This window comes from Ctenocephalides felis, unplaced genomic scaffold (assembly GCF_003426905.1).
Source record: "Ctenocephalides felis isolate EL2017-DRISC unplaced genomic scaffold, ASM342690v1 CF-g0.4_SCAFFOLD_03571, whole genome shotgun sequence".
Classification (NCBI taxonomy): domain Eukaryota; kingdom Metazoa; phylum Arthropoda; class Insecta; order Siphonaptera; family Pulicidae; genus Ctenocephalides; species Ctenocephalides felis.
Genome location: NW_020539725.1, coordinates 19,989,335 through 20,015,354, shown reverse-complemented (window position 1 = coordinate 20,015,354; position 26,020 = coordinate 19,989,335). Strand labels below are relative to the sequence as shown.

General features: G+C 28.1%; 4 protein-coding genes and 1 long non-coding RNA gene across 5 annotated transcripts; 1 reads left to right on the top strand and 4 right to left on the bottom strand.

Annotated features, from left to right (window-relative positions):
• The first annotated feature begins 11,496 nt into the window (after positions 1-11,496).
• LOC113386881 (N-alpha-acetyltransferase 40-like) lies at positions 11,497-13,025 on the top strand. Its single transcript, XM_026624639.1, has 4 exons — positions 11,497-11,866; positions 12,422-12,577; positions 12,660-12,818; positions 12,893-13,025. The coding sequence occupies exons 1-4, from the start codon at positions 11,673-11,675 to the stop codon at positions 12,969-12,971; spliced, it is 588 nt and encodes a 195-aa protein (XP_026480424.1). The 5' UTR covers positions 11,497-11,672; the 3' UTR covers positions 12,972-13,025.
• Positions 13,026-13,275: 250 nt separating this feature from the next.
• Positions 13,276-14,490, bottom strand: LOC113385746. The gene is made up of 3 exons (XM_026623584.1): positions 14,431-14,490; positions 14,092-14,365; positions 13,276-13,754 (listed from the first exon to the last, which is right to left on the bottom strand). Exons 1-3 carry the CDS (start codon positions 14,488-14,490, stop codon positions 13,339-13,341), a joined length of 750 nt encoding a protein of 249 aa, XP_026479369.1. The 3' UTR covers positions 13,276-13,338.
• Positions 14,491-15,590: 1,100 nt separating this feature from the next.
• On the bottom strand, positions 15,591-16,649 carry LOC113385276 (RNA polymerase II transcriptional coactivator-like). Its single transcript, XM_026623119.1, has 3 exons — positions 16,421-16,649; positions 16,138-16,202; positions 15,591-15,910 (listed from the first exon to the last, which is right to left on the bottom strand). The coding sequence occupies exons 2-3, from the start codon at positions 16,198-16,200 to the stop codon at positions 15,647-15,649; spliced, it is 327 nt and encodes a 108-aa protein (XP_026478904.1). The 5' UTR covers positions 16,201-16,202; positions 16,421-16,649; the 3' UTR covers positions 15,591-15,646.
• A 925-nt stretch (positions 16,650-17,574) lies between these two features.
• On the bottom strand, positions 17,575-18,513 carry LOC113386763. Its single transcript, XR_003368013.1, has 3 exons — positions 18,443-18,513; positions 18,180-18,259; positions 17,575-18,066 (listed from the first exon to the last, which is right to left on the bottom strand). It is a non-coding gene; the product is annotated as an uncharacterized LOC113386763 (long non-coding RNA).
• A 2,505-nt stretch (positions 18,514-21,018) lies between these two features.
• On the bottom strand, positions 21,019-25,276 carry LOC113385745 (cytochrome b-c1 complex subunit Rieske, mitochondrial-like). The gene is made up of 4 exons (XM_026623583.1): positions 25,069-25,276; positions 22,389-22,535; positions 21,488-21,665; positions 21,019-21,307 (listed from the first exon to the last, which is right to left on the bottom strand). The coding sequence occupies exons 1-4, from the start codon at positions 25,274-25,276 to the stop codon at positions 21,019-21,021; spliced, it is 822 nt and encodes a 273-aa protein (XP_026479368.1).
• Between the last annotated feature and the right edge of the window lie 744 nt (positions 25,277-26,020).

The window sequence follows — 26,020 nt, the reverse complement described above, 5'->3', positions numbered from 1 at the left end:
TTAAGAATATACATAGGTTTCCAATATTTTGAAAGTTTCGATTTGACTATCCACTCCCATGAAAAATTTGACCAAATTTTCAAACAAATGAACAGGAGATATTTTTTTTATTAAAGATATCGCTTTGACAAAGTTTTTGTAAATAACCTATAGAACGAGAATTGCAAAGTACCAGTATAATTTTTTTTAATAAAACTGAAATTTGGATTTCGAAAATCACTAATGAAAAAATAGTAAACTTACTTTAATAAACGATGAAGCAGACATCCATAAATCATTTGTAATGTTAGAACAGCCATGTTGGACGCTAATCTCAGTTAGATCACAGTTCACATTCGTAATAAAAATAATTATATATCCATAAAAAATTAGCATGTTTCAGGTCGAACTACTTCACTCATTTGCGTTGTACTTCTGCAAATGTAAACAATAGATTAATAACATGTCAACATGTAACTTGCCCCATCAATATAAATTTCATATATAATTATCATTGGTATCCTGAAATTATTATTTTGCAAGACTAATGCAAATTGCGAGTAATGAGTATAGATGTGTTACACACACTCATATATCATATATATGTAATATATACAGATATATATATATATATATATATATATATATATTAACAAAGTCTAATAATCGGGCATAACATCAATAAAAAACATGAATTTCTTTCAAAAATTTATTTTAAATCCATACGTTTCGGCTATAATCTTAGCCTTCATTCAGTGGAAAAATCAGAAATCTTAGTGTTAAATTGGAAAACCAGTCTACGAATAACACACTATCCATTTGTGATTTTTTAAAATTAGTATTTTGTGAAAATATTGTGTAATTTAAGTTTAATGTTTATAATACATAGTGTAGTGCATTATCATATCCTGATACCATGGATTATTAAATTTTTTTTCTAATTTAACACTAAGATTTTCTGATTTTTCCACTGAATGAAGGCTAAGATTATAGCCGAAACGTATAGATTTAAAATAATTTTTTTAAAGAAATTCATGTTTTTTATTGATGTTATGCCCGATTATTAGACTTTGTTAATACATATGTCAAAATCAAATTCAGAATCATACAAAATATATATATATATATATATATATATATATATATATATATATATATATTGACTTGTTACACAAACTCCAAGCTGACAACATGCTTCGTTTGGAATTTTATGATATCTCGACGTTTATCATATTGTGTTTCAAAATTTTTTGTGCAATTTTTGTGTTTTTGTGTTTTTTTGCAATTTATTTGTATGCACTGAAGATGGGTCAAATCAAGACCCAAAACGTATGCTTTCTTAATAAAAACAATTTCTTTCAATAAAACTCTTTTTAATTACTTGATGGATGCCCAAGAACAATTTTATCATATTATTTCACCATCTGAAGAAAAACTTTGTATATATATACATATACATATGCACACTATATATATATTATATATATATATATATATTTCCTACATTCCAATTGATTTTTTATATGTTTTGATATGAGACAACTCAATGAATTAGTTTTTTTCCGAATTGTGATGATCCTTTTGCAGCAATGATCAGAAGGGCTGTTTTAAGATGGATTAACATATTTTTTCATTTGCATATGTTCATCACTACTGCTTGATATCAACTGGCGCCTAACGTAGAATTTGAATTCGGAACCTTGCAGTTGCAAGGCCCACTACTTACACTGTACTCCCTATACTACTTCCTAATATGTGAAAACTTTAAGAAATATCAATAATCTGGTCCTAGAGGTCGATTTAAAGAAATGTTTAAGAAATGTTTTCTTCATTAATGCAAAATATTTTCAGACACTATTATGACAACGTTCCATATCAATAAATGTGTTTACTACACGGAAATTTAATGATGTAACATTGTGAATAATTAATTAGTTAATTCTATCAATAGTGCTTTATATATTCCACTATTTCTTGTATTACCATGTCTTTGTAGGGTGTTTATATTATTGTGCACAATATTTTGACTTTCAATTAGTTGTCACAGATTAATAGTTTTGTTTATTGTAGACATTGCTTCTACGAAATTTCTACTTTGAACGCGTAAACAAATTTACCTATTCGATATAAACTAACATATTTGTTCAAATGATAATAAATAATTTTGTATTTATGAAGAATTTATTGTTCCATTCCACAAAGTTCCATTAGCAATACTTCTGGCGGAACGAATTGGTAGGTTCAACACCTGTGTCGGACAGCATGATATCAAGCAGTAGTGAAATTGCTTTTGACTTCCAAATATGAATAGCATTTTTTTTAAATCAAAATAGCCCTTAATAGCATTGCTACTTCAAATGAAAAGCCAACAATATTGGAAAATTCTAATAATAAAATTACATCAAATAGAGCATGCCAACCGTTGGGATGTCATCCAAATATGCAAAGTTGTTATAGGAGTTAAGTTCTAATCAATTGATATCAAATACAAATAAATATGAAATATCTAAGGATTTATTAATTTACCTGTATCATTGTTTTTAAATATATACTTTTCTGTTTAAAAATAATCTTCTGTTCAATACATATTTACAATTTAGAAAATTCCTCTATCCATGAAATGTACTTATTATTCATTGCCTAGAACCTCGTGCATACTTTATTCAATATTATATTCAACCACTTTGGTTATGCAAACTTATCATGTCATTATTTACACATGCAATGGAATAAAGTTAGGGCTCGTCCATGTTTTGCACAGATTATTTAGCCAAATAATTTTAATATCTCTTATATCTTTCTTCTAAAGACTGCAAGAAAAATAAATATAAAGTTTTACTAATATGACATGTTTAAAATTTACCGGAAAATTATTTTGTATAAAATGCTTTTATTTGAATTTTAAAACAGAATAATACCTAAAATGATTGAAAAGAGAAAACTATATGAACAAGTATTGCGATTGTTCAATTGTGTTTATTATATGTTTGAAAGCAAAAAATTAATTTGCGGGTATTGATATATGATTTTATTTGTACAAAATTTCAAAGATAAAGAGAATTTTAAAGAAAAGAAAGTCTTCTAATAAAAAATAAGAATATTTTTCAAAACTCGAAAAACTCTGAAAAGTTGAAAATTTGATTTTTTTTTTTAATTTTTTTGTAAATTCTCAAAGATTAAGACAATATATAGAAGTCTAACTAAATATTTATTTATTTAACTAATTTAGCAAAAATATTTATATTGTATTATATCCCGTTGGGAGACTGCAAGAGAAATGAGATTTTCTAATACAAATTGTTCAAAATTTTAATATAAATTGTTTAAAAATTTTCTATAATTTTTTTTTATCTTTAACTAATTTGTGGTATTAAAAAATAAATTAATATTGACAATTTTATACTTATACGTTTTGAAACTTGATACTTGTATCATCATTTAGCACTTCATACAAGGACGAACAAAAAATTTAAAACTTTGCTCATAAAATCTGATATTATAAAAAATTATAACTTTTACTTTTTTTCGATAAAATAATGAGGGTTAATCACTCACTCCCTCACTTACCAATGCTAAGGAATTTCACATTTTTAAAAATTCTTGTTTGTTATAATTTTTTTGGTTTTAGGTTAAGTCAATTAAAATTTTATTTCACTGATTTGTTTTTCCTGGCATGAATTGCTGAATAAAGTTTAATTGCTGAATAAAGAGAAATTACATATCAAGAGTTGAAACGTTCAAGGAATTATCAATATTAATTCATTAAGTATTTTGACGAATTTTGAAGTTACTTTCGTCCAAGAAATCGAAAAGAAAACAAAAATATGTTTCGAATGCATAAGAAAAAGTTAAAGGATAGAAAAATGAAAAATATTGTAAAAATGTTAAAATGCTAGAATTTATTAGTTTGATTAAAAATAACTTAGAAATTACTATTCATTCACATATTATTTTACTCACTTTTACCGTTTTACATAAGTTGTTATTAGTCATTTTGATATGCTCGTGGTAATGCCCTTGTTATTAGACTAAATGGATATCGGCATATTTGTTTGTTATCTAAGAAATAAGTGTTGTAAGTGGAAAAAAATTACGAGAATGTGGAAATAAATAAATGATTAGCATATCTTTGAATGTGCGTCCATAAAGTAGACAGAAACATGGTATTGTGCCTTAAGGTAAATTGCTGGAACTTCAGTATTTTAAAATTTTTCAAAGCCCTAAACTTAAAAAAATTAAAAAAATTGAGATTTTTGATGTTTTTGAAAAAAAAAATTATATTTCGAAAATCTTGAATTTTTTCAAAGCGTTCGCAATGCGTTTCTTATAAGTACACAAATAGTTTCTTATAAGTACAACCATCTCCTTTTACTAGCATTAGCAAATTTTTATGTCAAACATATTGATTAATATAATTTTTACGAATATGTAACGTAAATGTCAATCTCCGAGCAAGTTCTACATTCAATATTGATGAATATTTTCTTAAAATAATGTATTTATGTCCGCAATATTAATCTGGTTTAATCCTCAGTAATTCAGAAAAATAATAAAATATAACACCTATACTATTTTAGAAAAAACTAGTGGGGCGCATGGCATCGAGCATCAAAGCAGATTACTGGAACTTCCCGTACCAAAATTTTTTTTTTAAAAAAGATTAACATTTTTGAAAAAATTTTACTTTGAAAACGTTAAAATTTTGAGGAACTAACATCACAAAAATTGAAAAAAAACTTTGAAAAAAAAAATTTTTTTATTTTGAAATATCGTACTGCATTAACTGCATAGACAGTGGCGGATTAAGCTTTCTGCCGCCCTAGGACCTATCCGTTCAGGCGCCCTTTTTAATAGACAAAATTTTACTTTTTCAATTAAACAATTTATTTTAAATTATTTAGATATAATTTTTAACTTTGCGTTGGGTAAGTTATAGTAATTTTAAATAATAATTTGGGAGTTACGGAGCAAAGAGTGCAGAAAATAGAAATCGAGTTTTTGAGAGAACGGAGCATCCAATTTGAATGATCTAACAAACATTCAATTTGTAATGATGGGGAAAAGTGGTAATTTGCTTTTGGCAAAGGCAGGTCCAGCTGTTACTGAGATACCCAGCTAAATGTGCAAAAAATGGCACTGTTGAGAGAACTAAGCGTCCGATTTGAATGATTCAAAGAACTTTTTACTTATTTTGAATAAGTAAGTAATTTTGAAAAAAAAAATTGTTTCAAAATTTTTTTTTTCAAATTTTTTTTTCAAAAATTTTTTTTTGTGTATATCGAAAATAATTTAAATTTTATTTTTAATTCTGACTAAAGTTTTAAATTTCACATATGCTAAAGAATTATTGAATGCTTTTAAAAAGAATAATAGTTCTTGATTTTGAATTAGAGGTTGAAAAAATACTATATACATACTACAATGCGAAGAGAAAATATAATTTATCAAAAACCATATAACTCTTTGCATTGTAGTATTTATAGTATTTTTTCAACTAATTCAAAATTAATAATTATTGACAATATTCTTTCTGAAAGCATCTAATAATTCTTTATGAAGTCCTGAAAAAAAAATTAAAAATAACATTAACCACATATTAAAAAGCAAAGATTATTTTGCAAAAATTTTATTTTAAGATATTTCGATATTAGTTAATTATTAGTGCACACATATATTGACACATTTATGTTTATTAATTAACATAATTATTTAAATATTTTAATGTACTTAATTAGGATGCAACTCTTTTCCTCACCACCCATGGGGTAGAGTTGCCAGGCGCGTTTTTTTTAATGTGGTGTCGCCACAGAAATAGATACTTCTATTCATATTTACGTTTCTAACATTTCAGATGGAAATGGATATAGTGTAAATACTACTAAGTATCGATTTGTGCAGCCCTAATCCACTTAAACTAACTTATAAACTAATTATACCTAACTGACCCGAATATATCGCGAAAAGAAGAATCCCCGCGAAATGACCTAATGTACCCAAAAATTTCGGTTTTTAAAAATGAAAGAACCTCTCATGGTAAAGAAAAAAATCAATATAAAATGTGTACTTTAGTATTTTAGCGGTGATTGTAAGTTTATAAGAAAAAGAGCATTTACATGATGTACCCCCCAGATCCACCATGTAAACACTGGAAAAAAACTTCATAGGTTCCCAGCCTATGAAGTTTAAGGACAAATGATAATTAATTAATTAATATAAAGAAGGGCACGAAAATATAAGAGAGGTTCTTTCATGACGCCACCCTTTTGAGCTCTGAATAAAAGTACACGAACAACCCCAAAAAAAGTACGGCCGAAGATTTTAATGTCAAAACGTCCCCTAACCTGATATTAATTAAATACTACTATAATAATAGAAAGTCTTATCTCACAGCTAATTTTCCTTTCGATTAAGTCATATCATCCAATTCAGTTGTAGGCGGGAGTTCAGGTAGTAGTGGTGCTAGTTGGTTTTGAGTTGATGATATTTTCTGCCAAATCTCGTGCAAGACCTAAAAAGAGGTAAACATAGAATTTCATTACATTTATTCGTATAGGTTGCAGAAGTAATTGTTGGTACCCACTTGCACATATCCTTTAATTCGGTAGTGGTCTCTTGGTGGTTCGTGTATATCTTGGTAAAACATATAGACATACAATACAATGTTTTCTTTGAAAGACATCTGAAATGAAAAAAAAAACACAAATGCCCCTAAAAATAGGGACAAAAAAATAAACGGGGCCCCGGTTATATTAATAAAATAATATATGGTCATAACTAATAAGATCAAATTAACAATAATAGGATAAAAACCTTTAAATAGGCATATCCTCCTAACAGTTATTTGGAAGTCCTTGTGCTTTGTCGTGCGAAAAGCAATCAATTCTGTAACCCTGAAATATAAAGAAAAAAGATTTATACATATTACTTAGCAGTAGCTTAGTCTGACCAATTTCTCCTATGGGTTGTGGAAGTAGTTCCTGGTACTCTCTTGGTAAGCAATTTTCTTGGAAAGACATCTGAAATGACATAAAAAAACACAAGTGCCCCTAAAAATAGGGGCAAACATGCACACGGGGCCCCGGTAACAAAAATAAAAATATTATATACTTATACCTAACCAAGGTCTAATTACTTAATATTAACTTATGAATACGAGAAAACCTGTAGGTATCCATATTGAGGTGAACTGAAAGGGTTAAGGGTACTCTTGTTAGAGTGTAAAGATTGCTATTTGGTATGTTTAGCATCTCACTCCCCAATATGAAGGGTTTACCTTAGCGCCCTAATTCGACTCAACAAAACCTGCAGTTAGCAGTGGAGATTTTAACTAATTACACAATTAAAACAGAATCTACTTACCAACTTATTGATTGTTACCGAGTTATGTTTGCAGATCCGAGAGCTTGACCGCATTTATGTATAGTGATGCATTAAGCCAAAATTCGAATGTACTAACGATGGGGTAATGATAAAGCTAGAAATGATTAAAAATGTATAGAACGGCGTAATTACGCAGGGGAAAGCTTAAAATCGGAAAACTCGATCGGATTTTTCTAGATCGTGTTCTTTTTCCCTGGCACAACATCACAACCATCACTAGTGCACTAACTTGTGTCCTCCGTATTGGATTGACCGCCTGAGAGGACTGATACTAAAAAACGATCGCGACTCCGGACCTCATACGATAGGAGCCTTATAGGCAGGTGAGGATTTAGTTTAGAAATCTATCTTAGGAAATGATGTATGTAGTCTTTATCGCGACTCTGGACCACATACGACAGGAACCATATAGGCGGGCGGCGGATGTAGTTTGCACTAAAGGTTGTGCAACCCTGTGGAAACTTGGCATGCTGTCGTTACAAAGACCCAATCACTTTTCAAGTATCAGTCCTCTGAGGTAGTCAATCGAGTCGGAAGTACACAAGCCCTCGAGGCAGTTAGTGTATAGTGGTGCGTGTGTTGTTCCATGGGCGAAGAACACACAATCCAGAAAAAGTGAGGCTTCTCCGATTGTATGCGATCCCCTTTGTCATCACGCCGTATCATACACATCTATAATTTCAAGCTTTTTGATCAACCAAAACAATAGTATATCAGAATTTAGACTTAAGACATGACTACAAAAATACAGTCATATCTCTTATGCACTCTACAGATAATTACCGGTTTTTATTAAAAGTCAGATTGGGGCGCCAAGGTAAACCCTGTATATTGGTAAACGCAATGCTAAGATGTACCAAGTAGCAGTCATTGCACCCCAAAAAGGGTACCTTCAACCTTTTTAATCCACCACAATCTCCTAGCAGTCCTGGTGCTTGCCGTCGCGGTGAGAAATTAATTCTGCAACCCTAAAATGAAGTGACTTGAAAGAAATGAAATAGACAATGACTTATAAATACTATGTGGTAGCCTGCTCGTATTTATTCCAGTGCTCTGGTACATCATATCGGTGCACATGTTCTCCTGTTCGTTGTAGTACTCAACCCCCTGGTATCTTTAGTCGAGGCCCATTTACACTAAAATAAATGTCAATTTTGTTATTTTTTTACATAATTTAGGGTTTTGTATCATCTTACCTTTTTTTTAACTTCAAACAGTACGTCTTCAACATTTCTCCGTTTAGGAGAATTATTGTGCAATCACAAAAAATTTAAATTATTTTATTAAAACATATTCATTGCATTGCAGCAGAAAAATCAGTCAAAATAAAAACAAATAATTTATTTAACAAAGTTTTTAGATTTTTAAACGAATTATTTACATCCATGCTACTAATAAAATAATTCAAAAAAATTAAACATTGTACAAATAATATTAATTATAAATTAAAGTGTATGGGGTTGCGTTGCTTCTGGGAAAAACATCGCAAGGATCCACACACCAAATGAAAAAAAAAAATTATTAACGAAACGCGAATTACTAGAACCTGCCGTGGGGGGTAGGCGACAGGAACACATTTAAACGCGGAAATCGTTTTAAACGATATTAAAATTACGAATAAGTCCTCGCACGAACAAAAAAAAATGTGGACGCAAATAACTCAAAATTATAATTTAACAAAATTATAAAAAATAATTAAAAATTGTCAATGTGATTGAATAAAAAAAAATTCATGCACAATAAATCCCTAAAGCAATCCGCCACTGCGCAAAATACTGTATGAAATCTGAAACAAAACAAATGTAGTCAATCGTAAATATTTGAAACATAAGATTTATACTAAAATTTAATATTTAATTATATTTAAATTTAATAATCTAAAGATTGCATTAAATTATTTATGTTAACTCAAATAGCTAAAATAAATATTTTCACAACAATAAACACTAAGGCGACACTTCAGCACAAATATATTGTATTAGAAAATGTAACGCAAATCGTTTAATATTAAAGAGACGAATTTTTACTTCAATTTATTTACATTCTTATAATTATAATTCAACAGAAAATCAAGTCAAATCGAATTAACCAAAACACTAGTTCCATGACACGTATTTGAAACTGAATGCACGAAATGATTACATAATACATAAATATTTTTTAAAAGACTTACCACTGACTGTAGTGTCCATTCACCGAGAGGTCCAAATACAGAATGATTTTAGTTGCTATTACGCACCTTTTTTATTGGGGTCAGAAAGGGACAAAACTATGAATTGTTACCAGATGATACTAAAATTCAAAAATTGTTATCTAATTGAATAGTTTTGGGTTCGGAACCATAGAGGGTGCAATACGAAAAGTTTATTGTTCCTCACAATCAGTCATAATTCAACCTTCGTGGCGAGATGATCGAAATTATTACTGCTAATATTTGCATCTAGTTCTATTTGATTCATATATTATATTTGATTTGATTGTGAAGTATTATTTGTATTAAATACGTTTTTATTTGTATTTGCGTCTTATTAAGTTGTGCGTTTTTATATAAAATTGTAAAATAAAACTAGTGGCGTATGGCATCGTGCCTTAAGGCAAATTGCTGGAACTTTCCGTACCGTAATGGAATCTTCGAGAAATTTTAAACGGTTTTCAAATATATTATTACAGATACTGCAACTTTCTTATTTTTGTTATATCTGAGCAAATAAAATGTAAATCATAAATCAATTTATCTGCAGAACATTAACAATCGTCATTTCTTTTCGAATTCAATTAAAAAAAAAATAGTTGCCTAATTCACACAAAATTGGAAAAGTGCTTCCGTATAGTCACGAAAAAATATTTTTTGAAAAAAAAATAGAAACAAAATTTTTTTTCCAAAAGTAATTATTCTGGTGAAACAAGCAGAAAGTTCTTTGAATCATTTAAATCGCACGCTTAGTTCTCTTAAAAACTGCAATTTTTTTAACATTTAGCTCTGTATCTCCGAAACCGCTGGTCCTACCTTTGCGACCAGCGTCCGATTTAAATGATTCAAAAAAACTATCTGCTTGTTTTAACAAAATAATTGATTTTGGAAAAAAAATCTGTTTCAATTTTTTTTTCAAAACATTTTTTTTGTATATCGAAAATAATTCAGATTTTATTTTTGATTCTGACTAAAGTTTTAAAGCTCACTTATATACTTTTTAAAATAGTTTCAACTTTGCAATTCAGTTTATATAATTCTTATAAATATTATACAATGTTACAGTATTTATTTGTAATAATCTGCCTGTTTACATAAAATTTAGATTTTATTTTTGTTATAATTGCTGTGATCTCTCATACCAAAACAATTGTCTGACTGAAATACAGTATGTATGAATTATATCAAATAAATAAAAAAAAAATAAATAAAAAACTCACACTCGCACATACCTGGAATCACCTCGAATTTTGCTTGAAAGATGAAGCAACCAATAGCTTCTTTGACGGCTCGTATCTCGAATTTTGCTCGTATGACGAAGCAAACGAGCCGTTTCTTTTGCGGCTCGTATCTCGAAAAACTCTCATGACGAGTCGCTTGTAAGCCGGGGTACCACTTTATATTAGAAGAAGTACAAAGACAGTTGAGTTTACTGAATATTCAAGTTGATATGTACCTAACTGACTTCATGATATAAGAATAAAGAATTACACTGGAAAATTTAATGCACTAAGACTAATAATTTAAAGTACACTGAATTTCACTAAATCTTTATAGTTTTAAGTGAAAATAGACAAAAAGTTGTCATTATGGATTCTGTGTGAACGGATGTATTTAAACCGGTTGCAATATTTTTTGCTTTATATTTACATTCGATTGCATATCTATTAAAATTTATTATTGTTTGGTACATAATAACACTATTATAATGCAGAATTAAATTCAAATAAACGTTTATAAAAATAGTTCTCTTGTTATTTCAAATTTTGCCAATGATTTGACATAAGCGCGAGGTTCCCGCGCGAATTATTATGTCGGTTGGTAGTTGGTATCCCTGCGCGGTTAATATATCGAGGGAGGTTAAGAATGTTTATGTCAAACAAAATGGAAATTGAAAAAATCTGATTTTATTTTATTTATATTTTAATTTAAACCGAAACGTTTCATATATTGTCAATTCCAAAATCATCTGCTAAAAATTAATCTAGCTATAGAGACGTGAATTGTGAATTTAATGCATTAGTTTTAGTTATTTTTAAATAACCGTTAAACACTACTTGTTATAATAATTGATATGTATAGTAATAATTAAAATTTGCAAAGAAATTTTATCAACGTTAAAATGACAACTGCCTCAAGATTGAGAATTAAACTAGCAGAAAGGAAAGATGTACTAATAGAAGCTAAGTCAGATCTTTTAGAATTTCGAACAGAAGACAAGTCGATCAAGATATGTTGTAAATGTACAGATTCTGAGAAAACAGAAGAACTTCTTAATTGGACATACAACTTAGTAGAAGAAAATGTTAAACACTAGTATGATGGATTTCCTTTATATACGCATGCAAAATTGTAATTATGTAGTCTGCTCAAATGTACTTAGATTTTTTTTATTAACTCTTTTATTTACAGCTGTCCAGTAAAGGACATTCAGTGAATTTGATGAATTTACAATAGTCGGCCGAAAAGGGACATTGTATACTACATTGGCATGTTGGAAAAAACAACTCAGTAGTTGTTTTTTCCATTCGATATTAAATTCACAATATTTTATTGATAATTATATATATCTAAAGCTAATTCTTTTATAATTATAGTAATTATTTTAAATGACCCAAAATATATTTCAATGGCTTTCATTAGAGTACTTTATGAACCAAAACTTTCCCAATAATTTCTTATTTATTTTATTTTGGTTATTGAAATTTTTATGTTATATGTATATTTCAAACTTAATTCTAGAACATCAAATTATATCAAGAAATACATATACGGATGCCAGTGACTTATTCAGTAAAACCTAGTATATTTGATTTTGTTAACTATTATTTATCATATATTTTCAAATTGTTTACTATTTATTTATTCTAGTTACGTTGAATCACAATGGGGATGGAATCCCAAACGAAAGAAGTCAGAAATTAGTTCTAAATGGGCACGCTTCCTAGTTGCATATCATAATGATATACCAGTAGCATTTTCCATGTTTCGATTTGATGTAGAAAATTTTTATACTGTTTTATATTGGTAAATGTAATTGCATAAATTATATATATATATATATATATATATATGTGTGTTAATAAATTTACTGCAATTTATCTTTTAGTTATGAACTGCAAGTAATTAATAAATATCAAAATTTTGGCATTGGCAAACATTTAATGACTATTTTAGAGCATATTGCATTAAAGCAAAATATGGAAAAGGTTGTGCTAACTGTATTCAAAAAGAATACTGATGCATTCCAATTTTATATGAAGATTGGGTAAATATATGACTATATATTGAAAAGTATCATGAAGTATATTTGTAATGTTGAATTTTTTAATACTATTATAGCTATGAAAAAGATGAAATATCTCCTGGTGAAGATGATGGCGAGGATTACTATATTTTAAGTAAAATTGTAAAACGATGATGACCCTATCTTTCATTAGAAACATAATGGTTATCAGTTTGTAATTGCATTAAATTATATTTTTAATTTCAATACATATTCTTCTTAGATATTCAAATTATTTGTTGTTAATTATGAACATCTTGCCAAAAGATGATAGTAACAATATATGGTACTTGCAACTTAAAATTACAACTTTACATTTCCTTATATTAGTTATATATTAGATATTTATAATCTGTATGTTTTACATATTTATTCTTCAAATATTTTTTGTTTTTAAAATTAAATCACTGAGTTGAAAGTGAAAGCATTTGGACCCGCTTTTTTAAAGCTTTAAAAACATGCAAATTGTTCTGGCATTCTGTTATGTTTCAATAGAAACATTTCAAGTTTCATCTGTAATCATCTCTAGTGGAACATCCAACGGATTCAATTCTCTATCTTCTTGTATGTTTTTTATATTTGCTAATAATGAATCAGTATGAGTTTCATAGATTTTTACTTTTTTGAGTGATATTTTGTTAGTCTTAATTTCACTCACAAATGATCTTTCTGCAATAAACTTACTTTCATCTTCATGTTCTTTAGCTAAGTCTGCTAAAATTTTCCGCAAAAACATATCTGTATTTTTGTTAAGTTGACATGGATTCACACCTTGCAATGCTTGACTTATATATAAATATATTTTTTTAAAATCTACATCTTCTTCGGAACCAGAATTGTGCACACCAAAGTCACTTATAAGCTGCATAGAGAAAGCTATAGGGTTGAAGTACCTTGGAATATCCATATGATATTTTACTGTTGAAAAAATAATTATAAACTATGAAGAAATGTACATAATCTAAAGTAAATAACATAACATCTAAAATAAATAACAGATTGGATAAGAAAAATAACAATTTTTTTAAAAAATTATGAAGTTAAATCAGCCAAATTCAAATATGAAATTTTCCATAAAGGTAAAAATAGCTATTAATTAAAAATTAAATACATTTAAGCCATACCAAATCATCTGATGAAAAAAATAATTGATAAGTTTGGTTATCACTCTGACAGTCCAATGACCAATAATATATATATATATATATATATATATATATATATATATAATTTTAAAATAACACTAGATACTTACATAACAAATCTATCCACAAATCGATGCAACTTTTATCTCTATTCCTCTTAGAAACTCTTGCTGGTCTTTGACTTCGTTGTATAATTGAAACAATTTGCTTGTATTTTGATCTCAATTTCATCTGATTTCTAATAAAGATCTCAATGTCTCCCTTGGAATGGTTTGGCAGTGCTTTACATATTTGATACATATTGCTCAGTCCATATTCCTTAACGACTCTTAAAAATGTAGTTTTGTCTTCAACTGACCAGTCAGAAGATGCATTTGTCGGCATCTAAAATGAAAAAAAAAAGAATCAAAGTTTTGCAAAGGATAGTATTATAATATCTCTTAAAGTACGTACATATGCAGATTGAAGTAGAAACTGGTTGGATTGAACATATCCTTATCAAGACACATCTGTATTCGAAATCATTAATATTGTAACAAGAATGGCTTATCACACAGGGAACTATACTTACAAGAAAATAATTATGCAATTGGCCTCTACAGCCCAGAACATTTTCAATATGGGGAGGAAGCTGAAGAATGTTTTCTGATCCGCAAGTTCAAAATTAGTTTACATATCATATGATTCAAAATATTCACATCAAAATGTTTCCAATACCCAATATAATATAAATCAAAGTGTAGTCTTCTGCTGTTACTACATTATCTACCATTGCATGGTGTAGTTTCTTGGCTTTATTTCAAAGTATGGTGAATCTGAGCATGTTATTATGAATCAGGATTAATGATTGTAAGATATTAAAGTTTCTCTTTGACAAGACTTGATCTATTCCAATGCAATATTGACGCACAGTAATTCATATATACCAGAAGATTTTTTTTTTATTACTTTGATACAAAACAACGATTAAGATAGTTTGAGATTTGAAGTCTTGTATGTTTACTTAGGTAATAATACAATTTGCATATGCATTATTGGGTTCGAATGTTTAGCTACTATGACAAAAAATAAGTAATTTGTACTGCTCAAGTAACATTGTGTAAATTATAGTCAGTTATATAAAAATAAAGGGTAACATAGTAATAAAATTCATTAATATATTACTTAAACTTCTAAAAGTTACTTATTTTAGTTACGGGCTGTCCTTAAAACATTCAATTTCATTCAGGATTATTTATTAAATTCTACTTTTCAATTTTTAAAACAGGGCAAATAATAATTATAGAAATATGAAACATAATGAGTAATTAGTGATAAAGTCAATCATCTATCAATGTGAATCCATAACTAATTGAAATTTTTTTTAAGTCAAAACTCATGCAAGAAAGTAACTAAAAGTTTATACAATACTTCTAAAAAATAAAAATTGTTTGGCAAACTGTTCAGACACTTGGATAAAAACTTGATAAGTATTATTGAAGTAAGACTTCTTACAGTTACAAAAAATATATTATTATAATGTATAGAAATCTAAACAAAATTGAAGCTAATGAAAATTGAGACAATCATACGGTGAAGTCAAAAAATAAAAATACACATCATATGGTTATATCATTTTATTAAATTAAATGGAACTTGAGACATTTTTGAAAACAAAAAATAAAATTAATATTTCTTTAGTTTTTCTTTTATTTCTGGAATGAGATCAGCGAGTTTGTTAAACTGTGTGGCCGAGAGTGATATACCCTTTTTTCCAGGCTTCATTTCACCTGACGCATCAAGATAATGCTCTCTTATATCAACCATTACTTTCCCTTTAAACTCACGTATCGTTACTTTTCTTAATTTTTCGAGTGTCCAAGTGTCTGATTCGGATTCTTCTTTATTTGATGAGGGGGTTTTCGATTTTTTAGACGGTGGAGGGTTTCTCTAAAATAGTTATTTCAAGTTAAACAAATTCGTTAATAACTAGATCTAAAGAATTTGATAATTGTACAACGAAATGTCAGGTAGATATAATACTGATTTGGAAAAGTCAATCATAATGTTGGGCAGTGTAAAACAGTTGAAACCTTCAGTTTTTTAGGCTATTTATTTATAAAAGCTTGAATTATAATCAATTACTTTAGATCTTTTAGTATGAATCAACAACTTACATCAACTGGCCCCTCATCGCTATCAGACGACTCCTCCTCTTTTTTGGTCCTTTTTGGAGGCATTTCTGGAAACGTGATATTATGATATTAGTTAAAGATATAATTTATTTTTGAACAAGCGGTATTTTTCAATTAGATATCCGTAATTTAATGCAACATAATCATAATGCATCATCTAAAGTTATTAAAAATATAAACATCCAAAATGTTTTTTAACTATACATATACTTCTTACAATTGAATTCTGATAAACTTTGTCAACGACATAGATTATTAAATTTACCTTGATTTTTTATCGTATATAACTAGGGGTGAGGTTATAAATAGATAATCAATCCTGGAACATCAAAACCCTAGACAATATAATAAACTGCAAAGTTCTCACGGCTCTTCAACACTTAAACAAGTAGGAATACAATGTGTCAAGCTGTCAAGTCAACTGTTAACAGTTTTGCAATATGTCGTTACCATAGATAAAAGAAGAGTATGGTCGTTACACTGTTTTTAGCATCAGGGGTGTAGTTTGTATTGTTTACTCATCACATCGAACATAGATAAAAGAAGAGTATATATGTTTAGTTCCATATGCACCCGATAGTCACTACGTAGTTCCTCACGATTTGGGAACAATTTTCCATAGAGGCGCTGCATGCAAACGCCTTAGAAACGTAGGAATCTTGGTGGATTCCTATTGGATTCTTTTATACGCTATTAGATATATGATTATAGTAACGGTTTTTAAGAAATATCAATATATAACTTATATATCGCTTTATGCGTCATTAGATATATAATTATGGTCCCGGTCATAGATAAACAAGTATAAATAGATAGCTATCTCGGGCGATTTGACGTTTCATCGATTGAAGTGCGGAGCTAAGATTATTGATGGCAGCACATGTTCATTTTGTAAATTAACCCCTGGTATTACTTCTACATTTGTACATATAATCATTACAGCCAAAAAATCTAAAAAATTTTTAATATTTGAAATAAGAACAAAACATACGAAATACAAAATATATTTTCAAATATATCACAGACATATTTTGGAAGAAATATAAACTAAACAGAAATAACTGACTACTATTAATTAAAGTATATTACAAACATATTTTTAAAGTACTACAAACTAAAGAAAAGTAACTTATTAATATTAATTAACGATATTAATATTAATTACTTAATGACTAATAATAATATATTAAAAACTTAAAAACTAAGAAGTGAAAAGCGCAGGAGTATTGACGATGGAATTACAAATTTAGAAGGAATGGCAAGTAATGCAAAAATTTTAAAGAATAAAAAGAACAGCAAATTTCTAAAAAAGAACGAATACTTTCCAAACAAAATAAACCTCGAAACTAAATAGAGATAAAACTAAATTCCTAGGATTAAAATTCATTTACGAGATGTTCTTCTTTATTATCTCTCCATTTAATAGTTACTTTGCTATCTAATCAATCATTAATAAAGTTACATTTGACGAAATCTTTAAATAGTTTCTGTGTATGAGTGATTTTTAAAAATCACATTTACTCATTTTATGATCATGATGAATCCATTAACATTAAAACTTCCATAAAAGATAAAAAAAACTATAAAGCCAGGTGTTTTCAATAAACAGAATAAAAATGTATGCATTTGATACCTTTGCAGACTTTTTGTACAGTTTCAAAGCAAGAATTATGTCCTTACTTATTTTCTTTGCAAATGGTATTTAGAATTAAAATTACTTGGCCCTTTCTCTGGATTTGCACACTGTCGTGTTTTTTTATTAGATTGTTTTGTTTACCCTGTATCAGAATTATCGCCTGATTCTACATCAGAATGCTCTCCTAGTCGTGACTGTGTGAGAGGAAAACTCTTTCATGATTCCCGTAAAGGAGATTTGTCTAATCCACACACTTCAATACAGCTCAAAGAAGCCTAAACAAGAAGCATATTATTATATAAATTATTACAAGAAAGACAGATACTTGATTTAAAGATACAACTACATTATTCAAAATAAAATATATAAGCAACTTGTATTTAGTTACCTGAAGTAAGATTACTCTCCTTCGACAATCTGCCACTGCCTCTACATCATTTTTATGAATTGACATTGATATACCAAGTTCTAAAATAATTATTATTAAAATACATTCATATAGTACAAATCCGGCATATTTAGGCTCCGGAGAACATGAACTTTAGGATGCTTTCTTGAATTGATTGAAAAGTGTTTGACTTCTGACATTTTCACCGTGTATTATTATTATACATTTTCATTATATAAATAAATATAACTCATCATACATACCTGGCCATCACTTAAGACGTGCAATTCAATATTCATTAGTTGAAACAACTTGGCACGTGACCATACTAAATTTAATTATTAAATATTCACTAGAACAGAAATATTTAGCAACAACATATAGGTTATTGGCACATTCGTACGACGGCTGTCAAATGCGCGAACGAGCGTTGTTGTAATTGAGCGAATGTAAGCCATCTATAATCTAAGCTTGGCAATACCCAATGTCAAAACACGGTAAAGCGTATTTGTTCAGAGATAACCCCCCATGGTCCCGGTTTTGAAGGAATATCAGTATATACACTTATATATCGCTTTATACGCTGCACGTTCTATACTTATATTGAGAATTAAAACTTGAACTAGTGGAGCGCATAGCATCGTGTCTTAAGGCAAATTGCTGGAACATCCCGTACCAATTTTTTTTTAAAAGATTAACATTTTGAAAAAAAAATACTTGTAAAAAATTAGATTTTTGAGAAACTACAAATTTTTGACAAAAACTTATTATTTTTTGAAAAAAAAGACTTTGAAAAAAAATTATTTTGAAATGTTTTGGAAATTCTGAACTTTTTTTCAAAGCAATCGTACTGCTTTAACTGCATAGAGATGTCGAAGCGCGTAAGCGCCGCGTGGCCGTCTAACGGATAAACATTGGTACGGAACCCATAGGAATGTAAACAAAATTTATACTTATTGCTAAAATCTCTATAAAATATCTGTGCATATATCTACTGATCATTTTTGACCGCCAAATCGCATTTTTTTTACTTTTTTTACTAGATCTCCGAAACCGCTAGACCTGCCTTCATAAAAATTTGATCAGCTCTTCATCTTGTTAATACAAATAAAATGTTTTTTGAATTATTCAAATCGAACGCTCCATTCTCTTAAAAACTGAGTTACCGTTTTTGGCACTTTTTGCCCCATATCCTCGAAACGGCTAGACCTGCCTTTGTCAAAAACTAATGAGCAGGTCTCCTTATCAATACGAACCGAATGTTTTTTGAATTATTCAAATCGCTTCATCCGTGTTCCCGAAATCGTCGACGAAAATTTGTATCCGCACACACACACATACACGCACATACACACACAAATACATCCATTTTTTCTTAAGGTATGCCAAAATGTTCAGATGGTTTTAAAACATAAAAATATATAAAAAAAATTATTTTCGATTTTTTTGTTATTACTATAATTTGCCCTACGGGAAGTTAAAAAAAAACATAAATAGTGAAAAAGGATTATTAAAACTGAAATTAGAATTTACAAATCTATTAAAACATATATACATTTACAAACATGCTTATTTGTAATTAGTGCAATCACAGTAGATTAGCACTACTTGTGAAATTGTAAGATAACTATTAACATAAATGTTATAAAAAAAAAAAAATGTTATTAAATATTCTAAACTGGAAAAAACAGTTTATTCACATATAATAATTTATATAAATAAATTTGATAATACAAACTCAATTTACAATTCACAAAATTTTATTGTTTTACAGGCAAAAGCGAGATTACATTAATGTATATATAATAACTAGCAAATAATATATATCTTTAAAACTAATATATAATTTGTCCCATATGGAATAAGCAACAACGGAGAAATAAAATGTTTAACTTAAAAAATGGTATTTTGAACACATTTCCATGGCTTTGATAATAATGTTTCTTATTAGTAAACATGTAACAAGTAACAGTATCTAGCACAAATAAGCAAAATTTTATAACTAACTTAATATTATACAATCATCTTTGTTTTTTTAGGTGCATCTCAAAAATTAGGCTTATTGGCACACATACTAAGTTAAGATTTTGGAAATAAGTAAGTTATGATTAGAATTGGCAGTATAATATAAGACTATATAAATTGGCAGTATTTATATTTATATAATTTCAAAACATTACAAATAGAACTAGAAACTAATATATAATATAAATTTAAAACTAATATATAATATATTACTATATAACATCTTCAATGGATTATTAATGAAAAATAATAATAATACATAATAAGAATAGGTAATAAGAGTAAAAAGTACAGCACTTAAAAGCAGTTACAATTAATAAGGTGATATTAAAAATACATTTGAAAAAGTGATTTTAAAAACCAACACAATACTAGTCCACAAATTCACAATCCTTATCTATGTTTTCATTATCTATCCTTATTTATGTTCACAATAATTATTTGTACACTGCAAATATATATGAATCTCACTTTTAATTGAAGTGATATGTATTACTGTGAAGATTTTTAACTGTAGATAAATCAAAATCAAAAGAAAATGAATGAAAAAAAACACACACATTATATATGTGTATATATATGTATATATATATATATATATATATATATATATATATATATATATATGTATATATATATATATATATATATATACTATTATATTCTTTGATAATCAAAGGATAAGATTTAGAGATCTATTATGCTATATTACGTTTATTAAAGAAAAACTCGTGTTTAACAAACAACAACAATTTGTCAGAATCCATGTATACTGAATAATATTGCTAAACATCAGCCTATTGAAACCGATGATTTAACCGACAACCACGACATTTTCTTCGGGAAATGTGTATGGCGGCACTTCTAAATTGAGTGGAGCTGGTCCTTTCCTGACCCTGCCCGAAGCGTCGAAATGCGAGCCGTGACAAGGACAATAATACCCTCCAAAGTCCCCAGCATTTGCTATTGGTACGCAACCAAGATGAGTGCACACTCCAATAACAATCAACCAGGCTGGTTTCTGAGTTCGTTCGCTATCCATCTGAGGATGGCGCAAAATGCTCAGTGGAACTGCATTCACGATGTCTACTTCAGACTGCGTCCTAAACAAAATTTAAAATAAATTTAGACAATATATTCAAAAAAATATTTGAAAATTTGAACACTTGAAAAGAATATTAAGTTAAAATGTAAAGCTAGTGCTATTTTCAATTATAATGCTTAGTAAATTTACTATCTGATTTTGGAAGCATATAATTATCTTAAGTCGAAACAAATCTTACCTATGCCTAACAAAAAGCGGTTTTCCACGCCACTTGAACGTTACCGATTTTCCTTCAGGTATTTCGGACAGCTTAATTTCTATTTTGGCCATTGCTAAAACATCTGCTGAAGCTGACATTGACAACACCAGATCATGTACAACAGCTTTTGCACAGTATAAACCAATTACCGCTGTACCTATATTGATATATATATATATATATATATATATATATATATAAACTTTTTAAACAGGCATCCATCCAGATAATAAAGATCAAGACAAAAATATTTTATTTGTTAAAGTGTTAAGTACCAATTTGACTCTTCTTCAGTGGCAATATGCACTAAGCGAAAACGTTACAAATAAAAATTGGTACTAGACATGTTAATGAATAAATAATAAAAAATTAATATGAATTATATTTATAAAATAAAATTAATTAAAAAGAAAAATAATAAATTTGAACATCACATTTATGTTTCGTCCTTTGAGATGTGATGTTCAAATTTATTATTTTTCTTTTCAATTAATTTTATAAATATAATTAATATTATTTTTTCATTAACATGTCTGTAAGTAACAATTTTTATTTGTAACATTTTCGTTTCGTGTTTAGTGCATATTTGCTTATGTTGTTCTATTGCCACTGAAGAAGAGTCAAATTGGTACTCGAAACGTATGAACCATTAAATTCAGCTTAACAAACAAAATATTTTTTCTCTATCTATATTATCTGGATGGATGCCTATTTAAAAAGTTTATAGTTTTATCAACATATTTATCACCATCCGAAAAAAAATATCACACACACACACACACATATATATATATATATATATATATATATATATATGTATATATATATTAAAATAATATTAATTTTATTAACAATATTTAAGGCTATAATTTTCAATTACTTGCTGTTAGCAAATAAGTGTACCCTCTTCTACTTTGAGCCGAGTCCGAACTCCTAACTTTAGGATTTTTTGTTGCAGTATGTCGATATTCAGAAAAGTCTGGAACTCTGATATCAGTATGCGCACTTCTTATGAAACTTGAGGACACTAAAATAAAAATAATTTTGTTATTTTTCATATTTTTTTATAATATAAATTAATTAATATATACATATTTGTTTTGCAAATTGTTTTATATATAAATTAAATATGGCTTTTTTTATCAATTGTTTTTATATTTTTATGTTTTTGGTCCCTTCAACATAATATTAAGTGGCAATTGTCTATAGATCTTAAATTACTTTTATTAAATTAATAAAAGTAATTTCTCTGACTATATCCACAATATTACGCTAAACATATTAAAGTTTTAATAAGTACGTGTTTGATGATTTTTCATAATACAAAAGAATCATGTTTTGCTATTTAAATTTAATATTCGAAAATCAATTTGGTAAATACAAGATTCTGGCTAAACTTATCTAATAAATAAAAAATAAAATTATAAGATCAATTAGGTAAATTTTGTATCAATTAGGCTTTATAATAGAGCAGATCTTATATCAGTTAATATTAATGAAATCATTTCTAAATGCTTGCTTATGAATATACTACATTTACAAAGATTTTTGATATTTTTAAAAATGATCTTACCAAACTATGAACCCTCATTTTATAAAACTGAATAGTTTAATAACAAGAAGGCAATAGCATTCTAGAAAAGTACCATTTTTAGGTGGAAGATTTATTTACTTATGTGGGGCAGATTGAGGGATGCAAGAGATCTCAGATTAGAGGTCACTAGCAAACCTTTCTTCCTAGATTTGAATGTAAACCTTAGTCAATCAAACTCTATGAATTTGACTATAATTAACTATAATAATTCGAAGATTGTCAATCGTTTTGATAATTATTTAAATTACTTTCGTTTACGCGTAATATTTTGCGCAGTTTCTTTTGTTCTATACTTGTATTATGTGAGAAATATTAATCTGGTATTAGCACAGAAAAGCGCTAATAAAATATTTCTTTTCAAGTTTGCTCGAAATAATTTCGGCATGAATTAAGAGTGAAAGAGATCTGCCTCGAATTGTAATTCGAATTATTTGCAGCGAGATACAAGTATAATAGATTAATTTTGGAAATCTTTTTTGATTGAGTGAAGTCATTTAATTTTAATAATTATTTTGGTATCGGCAATTTTTATATATTTTTAGATATTAAGGGGCACACCTAGTGTGACAATAACCTAATAAAAAGTCATTTATGAGAATTAAAAAATAAAAAAAACTAGTAAATCCATCTATTTAAAATTTTGAGGGTATATTTATACATGTTTTGAGAAAACACAGTAAAATTTTTGAAATAAAATATAAAATATTTTTGAAATGACACGCAATCTCCGGCGACGCCAAAAAAAGGTCCTCCACTGCTGAAGTGATTGCAGCCTTTTTTGATAAAACAAAAAATCAAAAAATTCTCGTTAAGCTAGAACATATTGCCTGTACGATGACCCTCGGGCGAACAAAAAAATCAAAAATTGACAAAATGGCAGCGTGTGGAAAAAAAGTTATTTTTTTCTCAAAAATTTAGTCGTTTTTGGCCTGCCAAAATTATATTCTTTATGCAGAACTATATAGAGGAGATGCAAAAAAAAATTGATAGCGATCGGATCAATTGTCTCTGAGTAATCACTCCAGCAAATTCGAAAAATGCTGTTTCGAGAAAAACGCATTTAAAGATAAAATAATCATTATACTATATGTTATATATATAATCTTTTAAATGGCTGTAACTCAAAAACTGTTTAAGAAATCGATTTGAAATTTTAGTATGTTAGTTTTAAAGGTATAGCCTACCGAAATATGGAAAAATTCAAAATTAAATTTTTTGAAAATTTCACACTTGATGTGCCCCTTAATAAATATATAAATAATAATAACTTGATATTAATGAGTGTTTAGGCAACATTTTTAATTTAGAAAAAAACATAATACCTTATTATTAGTGTTTTTTCCAATTGTATAGTACTATGAAATCTATAATAATACGCTTTTAATTCGAGCCCGAGATACGTAAATAAAAAAAGTTTAAATGAATTTATCAGACGAAGAAGATTAATTAACTAAATCGTAAATGGTATGTTACCTTGAGGCAAGTTGCAGGAACCTCCGACATATGTAAATAATTGACTTTTAACTAAGCCGAAAATGCTTTTGGGTTATTAATGTCAGAATATATTGCAAAATATTCAATTTTATACAAAAGCAAACATTCTATAGAATAGTTATTTCCGATAAATTATAGTTTGTTATACATTAGTTAGTTTTAAATTTATACATTATTGCTCAGAAAACGAATACACGTCTAATACAAATAATGTACAAATCCTACGAGCGTGGCTCATGATTTTAATGAACTTTTATAATTAAACCGCTTGTTGTGGCCAATAATAAGTTAAAATGATGGTTAAGAAACTCAGTCATCATACAAAGTTTCGATGAAATTGTCATTTACGACAAAACGGTTGGTGTCAAACGATTCAGAATGATTTGATACGTTAAGTAATCATAAAGTTAGCAAATCGTTCAATCTGACAAAAACGTGAAATTCTTAAGAAAATTAAAAAAGATATTATTACCTCCTAGTCCGCTGCGCATCTTCATTTTTCCACCAAAACAACTCTTGCATGATTGATTACTGGTGAACAAAATTTTCCGGCGCACTTCAGGTAATATCGGCTCAAATATGGATTCTACAGGTGCCTGTTTTTTATTTGACGTTGCCACCACGTTTGTGCTACGTTTGCACAAATCCGTAAAGATACTACCTTTAAGCAATGATTTCATGGTTCAATGACTCTCAGGTAAATCAAATCCGAAGAAATAATTTGTCCTAAATAACAGAAAAATCACAATTAGAATGAAATAAGCGTGCCAATATTATCACTTTATACAAATTTATTACCGTTTGAAACTAATAATAGATTTTTCAGATGTTTTTATGTTTTGATGGATATCTGAAAATAAAATTAGTGTTGCCGCAAGTCTAGGTTAGTTATAAACAATATTTATAATTCACAAGTGACACCAAATTTTCCAAGCAAAATTGACAAATCATAATAAAAACAAACGACTGTTGATGTAATTTGTATTTCTAAACTAAACATAGTTTAATTATTTAATTAATTATTAACAATATTTCTTTACAAAATGAGTCGAAATTGTTTAAATTCTAACATTGTGAAATTAACAAAAATCTTTCATTGAAACTTTTTAAAATAAATATAAAGATTTATATGAATATGCGCACACTGTATATGTGTACAGTTCACAGGTATATGTGTACATGAAATTCCGAATTATGATAAAAATTCAATTAAAAATTGTATAATAATTCTTGCCCGAAAACTTAAATATAGCTGATTTCGTGACTTCAGCATACTTTTAGCACATACAAATGTAAACTGGCACGAATGAAATAATATTCAGGAAAAATAAAAATTTTACTCTAGATATAAACTCAGGTTATTAGTTATTATGACACAGATATTTGTTTTAAATATATACATATCAAAAGCCTTTGATAGGCCC

Excerpts from the sequence above, each read along its gene's own strand:
- LOC113385745 (XM_026623583.1), bottom strand. The coding sequence starts at position 25,276 with ATGAAATCATTGCTTAAAGGTAGTATCTTTACGGATTTGTGCAAACGT. Across the intron at positions 22,536-25,068 it reads GATGCGCAGCGGACTAGGAG|TGTCCTCAAGTTTCATAAGA; the intron begins GTAATAATATCT and ends TTTTTATTTTAG. Across the intron at positions 21,666-22,388 it reads CACTTATTTGCTAACAGCAA|GTACAGCGGTAATTGGTTTA; the intron begins GTAATTGAAAAT and ends ATATCAATATAG.
- LOC113386881 (XM_026624639.1), top strand. The coding sequence starts at position 11,673 with ATGACAACTGCCTCAAGATTGAGAATTAAACTAGCAGAAAGGAAAGAT. Across the intron at positions 11,867-12,421 it reads GAAGAAAATGTTAAACACTA|TTACGTTGAATCACAATGGG; the intron begins GTATGATGGATT and ends TATTTATTCTAG. Across the intron at positions 12,578-12,659 it reads TTTTATACTGTTTTATATTG|TTATGAACTGCAAGTAATTA; the intron begins GTAAATGTAATT and ends TTTATCTTTTAG.
- LOC113385746 (XM_026623584.1), bottom strand. The coding sequence starts at position 14,490 with ATGTGTCTTGATAAGGATATGTTCAATCCAACCAGTTTCTACTTCAAT. Across the intron at positions 14,366-14,430 it reads ACTTCAATCTGCATATGTAC|ATGCCGACAAATGCATCTTC; the intron begins GTACTTTAAGAG and ends TTTTCATTTTAG. Across the intron at positions 13,755-14,091 it reads TTTGTGGATAGATTTGTTAT|TAAAATATCATATGGATATT; the intron begins GTAAGTATCTAG and ends TTTTTTCAACAG.
- LOC113385276 (XM_026623119.1), bottom strand. The coding sequence starts at position 16,200 with ATGCCTCCAAAAAGGACCAAAAAAGAGGAGGAGTCGTCTGATAGCGAT. Across the intron at positions 15,911-16,137 it reads GCGATGAGGGGCCAGTTGAT|AGAAACCCTCCACCGTCTAA; the intron begins GTAAGTTGTTGA and ends TAACTATTTTAG.